Here is a 6,067-nt window from a genome sequence, read left to right on the forward strand (position 1 = left end):
TTATCTGTTTTGGAATTGAAAGCTTTTTTTATATATATATATGAAAGCCAGAAATAATTTAGTAGCAAACATTTCTTGGTAAATGCAGTTGCTTGCATTTTGGTGTGGCAGAATTGTGTGATTCCAAATCCAGAAATGTTGTTACTAGAATTGCTGTCTTGACAATTTCCTTTGTATTTGTTCATAATTTTTCCATTTTTAGATTTCCTTCTCTGTGAGTATAATGTTCACTTGAAAAGTTAAGACTTTCAAATACCTTCTTATGATGCAGAATAAAATTACAGACTTATACATGATATGGAATATATGACTTTATACATTCTCATAAAGAGCAGAAGTTCATCTGTGTTGTGAGTTTTAAGAATATTTCTGAGCTTCTGATTATAGCTTGGCTAAATTTGTTCTATTTTGATGATGGATTATCTGTACATAATGCTTTCCAGCAGACAGTACTTTAATCCAAATGTGAAATTTCATAACATCTTTGACACTTAAATATCAAAAGTCATTAAGGGCACTTAAATACTTTACTATTAGCATATTTTAAAATGACATGTATATGAAATAGGAAATTACCTTGAAAGCGCTCTCACTCCTTCCCCCACCCTCAAAGTACAAGATTATACTTTTTTAAAGAGCATTGCCTATAAAAATAGCAACTTTCTTTTGTCACAATAAAATAAGTGCAAGTAAAAGCAAACATTATTCAAGTAATTATATACTTATGCCTAAAGTATTGCTGACATGTACATTGGTTTATAAATGCAAACACACCTATACATAAATACAGTCAGATATTTTGTCTGAAGTCACTAATTTGAACTTTTTATAAAGGATAGTTTGTTTCAATATATGTGTGTTATTGTTAGCCAACAAAAGGCAGGGATTTGTGAAAAGTAGTCTGCATCCTGTTTATCCCTCAAAATACATCTCACATGTAATGCTGAAATTCTGAACTCTGGTATGAGTCAGCTTGGAAGTATAAATCCATCTGCTGCATATAAAGTGGCTGATAGTGTTGTCATGCTTAGAGCTGCTGGAGAGGTGGTGTCCTCTAGATCGAGCAATAGGCTGTCAGTGTCTGCAGTGTGCAAGAGAGAGCTTAGGCTGACTTGGGTCTCTAGAAAATATTTGGTTATGGATATGTTATTTTTCAAAGTATTTCACATAGAGTAGGTGTGTGTTTTGAGTGGAGCTACCAGGTAGATTTCTGATTCATTGGCAGAGATCACTTCTTCAGCATTCATACCCAGTGTCTTCTTAGGGGCTGTGGAGTGCCCATCTGTCCTCCAGCTGCTACTCCAGAAGGATGTTTATGGGCTCTGTGCCTTTCTTTCTTGTTGCTCACCAGTGTCCCAGATACCTTGTGTGCCAAAAAGAGCACTAGACACCTGAGGGTGGGTTTAAACAGCTATTTTTTCCCTGTGGCAAATTATTTCAGTCTGAGTACTGTATTTTCTAAGTGCATTCCCAAGTGTACTTAGTATATGGTTAAACATTAAGATAACTTGCCATTTAGCTATCCCAGTAATGATCTAGTTTTGTTAAGATCACCCCACAAACTATTTCTTAGCTAGCTGTGTAACACTGTGTTTTTCAAGCTGCTGTAAAATATTGTGTATTTGAAAATGGTGTTCTCTCTTAGGCCCTGCATTCTGCTTATGGACTCACTGCGAGGCCCTTCCCGGTCCAATGTTGTGAAAACACTAAGGGAGTAAGTTTCATATCTTATTTTGGGGGCTTTTTCTAGTTTGGTTTGGTGGTGTTTCTTTTTCCAAAATTCTTCAAGAAAATAAAAGGTTTTAATTTGCATGGTCTTTTATCATAGATACTTAGAGGTGGAATGGGAAGTCAGGAAAGGCAACAAAAGAAGCTTTTCCAAAGATGTCATGAAAGGTTCGAACCCAAAAGTGCCACAACAGAACAACTTCAGTGACTGTGGAGTGTACATACTGCAGTATGTGGAGAGCTTTTTCGAGGTATGTATGTTTGTGTAGCTATTTTTTCTTCTTGTAGCCTTCAAATATAAACTGTGAAAACGATGACAGCTCCTAGTGTAGCTCTTACACATAGTTATTAGATTATGCATTATAAACAAATGTATACACTGACATAATAAGTAATGCTTTTTGGAAAATAAACTCATTATTCTTTTCAGTTGAACATAAAATAGAAGAAATCATAAGCCATGGAATGTTCTGAGAGAATCTTAAGAACATAGATTTGGAGTCTTTCTTTGTTGTCTTATAGTGCATATCCTTTAAAATTATCCAGTAAGAACCCGAGTTCAAAATCTAAACTAAAGATGCAGTACAAAAAGCTTGGTCTTTTCTCCCTAAGAACTGTGACTGGATAAATTCAGTAATGTAACCCAGATAGGTTTGGGGGTTTTTAACTTGCAAGAAAACATGTAAACAGAATCGTTATGGCTGAATTTTAAATCTTGATTCCGCTGAAGGAAGTGGTTAAACTCTTTCTTCAGCTGACTTGGTCTTCAAATTACAGGTCCTTTCACAGGTGGAGGCACTAGCCACCTTTTGGTCTAGGTGGGGAGAAGAAATGATGGTCAAGTGAGATGTTGCCGGCATGAGATACTAACTAGAATCTAGAATCTGCAGTGCTTTGGAGTGTTTTTCCTAAACTCTGCTCTAGCTAAGCCTTTCCTGGGAATGCTGGCAGCTTCTCCATTCCTCAACCCTCCCAAGGCTTTAGCAGGGTGCATTCATGCTTTTGTTTTACTAAGTCAGTGAGAGCCTCGAACCACACTCCACTCGAGCACTTTCTATTTTGTACACTGAGGGTATGAGGAGCAACCAAGCTTTAATAATCTTAGCCCATTCCTTCTTGTGGATTGGTAGGTGGACTCCATCAGGCTGCACGCCCTGCCTTGCCTGGTGCTGCAGCTCTGCGTGCAGGGAGCGAGCACAGCCCGTGGGTGGAGGGTGTTCCCGGGAGAGCCGCCAGGGGGCGCCGCGGGCGGCGGGTCGGGCCAGGCGGCAGGGTGAGCACGTCTGGCTCCTGATACACATCCCTGCATAGAATCATAGAATCAACCAGGTTGGAAGAGACCTCCAAGATCATCGAATACAACCCCACCATGGTTACTAGACCATGGCACTAAGTGCCACATCCAGTCTCAGCTTGAAAACCTCCAGGGATGGTGAATACACCACCTCCCTGGGCAGCACATTCCAATGCCTGATCGCTCAGTAAAAAATCTCTTTCTAATATCCAACCTAAACCTCCCCTGGCAGAGCTTGAGTCTGTGCCCTCTTGTCCTATACTTTTTTCACCCCAAAAGGCCATGCTTAGGGTGGTAACCACGCTAATTAATTTTTATTAATGCCCTTTTTTCCTTATCTGGTCTATTGCATAGTTGTAGCAGTAGAAAACCAGTTCTTGCCCACGACATTCTGCATTTTTAGTGTTGTTCTTCTGCAGCCTGCTCACTGCTGATGTCAGTAGCCTCATTGGCAAAGTCACTTTAGCACAGGAGGGTTTATAGCTATGTTATCTAGTTGATGTTCTATTTGGCTGTGGAGTAATGCTGCTAGTGCAGGATTTAGCATTGACATGTTCCCCTGCAGAATATCACTTGCTTTTTTTCACAAGCAGCCTTGCTAAGTGTTATCTCAGTGATGAATGTAATTCACTCTTAAATGACCCTGTTAATGATGTAAACTGGAATACACAAAGGGATGAATTTCTTTGAGAGAAAACACTATTCCACAAACTGTCATTTGATTAGGTGGAATTGTACAGTGTCACAGAAGAGGTGTAGATAATGTCTCATAATGATCACTCTTAATTCTTTGGATGAATGACCTCTAGCAAGAAAATAGAATCTAAGGATAAAAAGTGCTGGTGGTCGCCAGGGGCTTTGTTTTTTAGGGCAAAGTCTAAAATTAACTTTCACGGTTGTGGTCCTGAAGGTTAAAAGAACAGGAGTGTTTATTAATGAATTCCTAATCAGCTAGAGATTTTGATGTCAATCATTCTTAAAACATTTGCTATATCTTTGCAATAATTTTCTGTCTGTTGTTTTGGTTTTCTTACATTAGAACAGTTTCACACCTTTATGCAGTCAAGTGCTTTGTCTAAAAGATGTAGCAAACGGAGTAGATTGTTCCAGCACTCTTATAACTAGAACTCTGATCCGAATGAATGTTACTCTGTAACATACTGGAGCTCCATTGGTTTTACCTGAACCATGCACGTACAAACCACAGGAATTGTAGAAATTTTGTTCCATACTGATGGAATGATGTGAGGAAGAATGTACTTTCACTCACTGCAGTTTTCTTCAGGCTTTTAGGTTATAACTCCTTGCTATAATATCCAAATGATCTTTCTTTTCAGAATCCCATTTTAAGTTTTGAGCTACCAATGAACTTAACAGACTGGTTTCCACGCCCAAGAATGAAAACCAAAAGAGAAGAAATACGAAAAACAATCCTGAAGCTCCAGGAACAGCAGAACAAGGAAAAGAAGGGACAAAAAGACCCAAGTTCAATAGAAAGATCTTTGCAGGAAAAGACAGAACAACTTATCAGCAACAGCTCAGACTGAATGTTGTATCTGTTGCATGTTAGCTCCACAATCAGAACTGAAATATACATTTTTGTCTGCCCAGACTAAAGATTTGGCATATTCTCTGCTCAAAGTTACTTGGGAATGTTTAATGCCTGTATAAATGTGTGTCATAAAATGGTTTAATTCCCACAAAGATGTGTATTAAGTAAGCGAGTCTGTACATATGTTAATGAGGCCAACTTTTTCAGCATTTGTAATTACTTTTTTTCCACTTGTTAGGGAGCTTTTGTTATGTATTTCTGTTAATAGAACTTAAATAGCAACTTCTAAACATAAAGCAAATAAAGAAAATATTTATAGGATAAAATGGTTAACTTTTTCTTTTTCAGTCAAGTTGTAATGTTACAGGCTTAAGTAACACATAGGGAATGATTTGGTAGTGAGATGATGAATTCATATTTTGACCCTATTTAGTTGCCCTTTCCAAGGTTATTCTGCTTGCGCTGCAAACAATAAAATGGGTGTCTCGATGTACCATGGCCTCAGAGGGTGATTCCCATCCTCCCAGTATCTAAGTGTAGGCAGTGTCATAGTTCATAGGACAGCTCCAGATTTGGGGTTTTAAAAGTTCTTCGTTGCAATTACAATTCCACCCTTGTTTTAGTGGGATGGGCTAGGGAAAAGGGGGAGAATGCTCTTTGACCAGAGGGGACTCTTCAAACAGTATTATAAAAGTGGTTTCGATGAAGTGATCTTGAGTGACTCTATTAAATCATATTTTGTGGATCCCAATTGTTGTACAGGTGTATTTTGAGACTTTCTTCATTATAAAATTGTATTTTGGTAAGTGTACTTGGAATAGCAGATTGCCCACATTACATTTTCTATGTTACAACTCTGAATGTTACATTCATATGTGCTTTATCTAAGTAATGAACATTTAAAAAGAAAAAAAAGTGTATGATTACTATTTTTTTGTAATATCCACTCAAAAAAACCAAAACTTCAGTGTTCATTGCTTGCTTGTTTGTTCTTGGCTTTAGGTAGCATCAGACTAATGTTGGGATTTGTTTGGATATTTCCAGTGTATTTTGATTTTGCAGCAATCTAAAATGCCATCATTGCTTCAACTGCAGATGTAGCCTTTTATCCTTGTTCTAGGAGGGCTTTGGTGTTCAACTGAGGAAAGAAGAGAAGGTTTGTGCAAGGATATCTGTCTCTAGTTTTCTGCTAATAATAGGTATCTTTGAAGGTAACCAGAAACTGTCTCTTCCCAGGAAGGAATCTGTTGGGAGTAAAGACAGATCTTCCTTCCCTCCCTCCTTGCAGATGGTATTTTCTCTCGTGTTTTTTCTACTGGGAATGTCATTTGTCATTCCCTTCTCCCAAAGAGAAGCAGCAGAGAGTTCATTAGCTGAACTCTGTGTCCCTTGAGTTTAATTTTTATGCACAAGGTCAACTCTAACCCAGTACTTCATGTTCTCCATGAGTTTTCATTCTTGATAACCCCAGAAAACAGGGCTGCTAATGCCAT

At 38.2% G+C, this 6,067-nt stretch overlaps 1 protein-coding gene across 1 annotated transcript in view; it reads left to right on the forward strand.

Moving 5' to 3' along the window:
* Positions 1-4,900, forward strand: part of SENP6 (SUMO1/sentrin specific peptidase 6) — a 48,078-nt gene extending 43,178 nt beyond the window's left edge. Inside the window, 3 exon segments of the mRNA XM_009072140.1 lie at positions 1,646-1,714; positions 1,829-1,979; positions 4,360-4,900. Coding sequence (XP_009070388.1) covers positions 1,646-1,714; positions 1,829-1,979; positions 4,360-4,569 — 430 coding nt within the window. The 3' untranslated portion in view covers positions 4,570-4,900.
* The last annotated feature ends 1,167 nt before the right edge of the window (positions 4,901-6,067 follow it).

The sequence above is a fragment of the Acanthisitta chloris genome, unplaced genomic scaffold, assembly GCF_000695815.1.
Source record: "Acanthisitta chloris isolate BGI_N310 unplaced genomic scaffold, ASM69581v1 scaffold7213, whole genome shotgun sequence".
Taxonomy (NCBI): Eukaryota; Metazoa; Chordata; class Aves; order Passeriformes; family Acanthisittidae; genus Acanthisitta; species Acanthisitta chloris.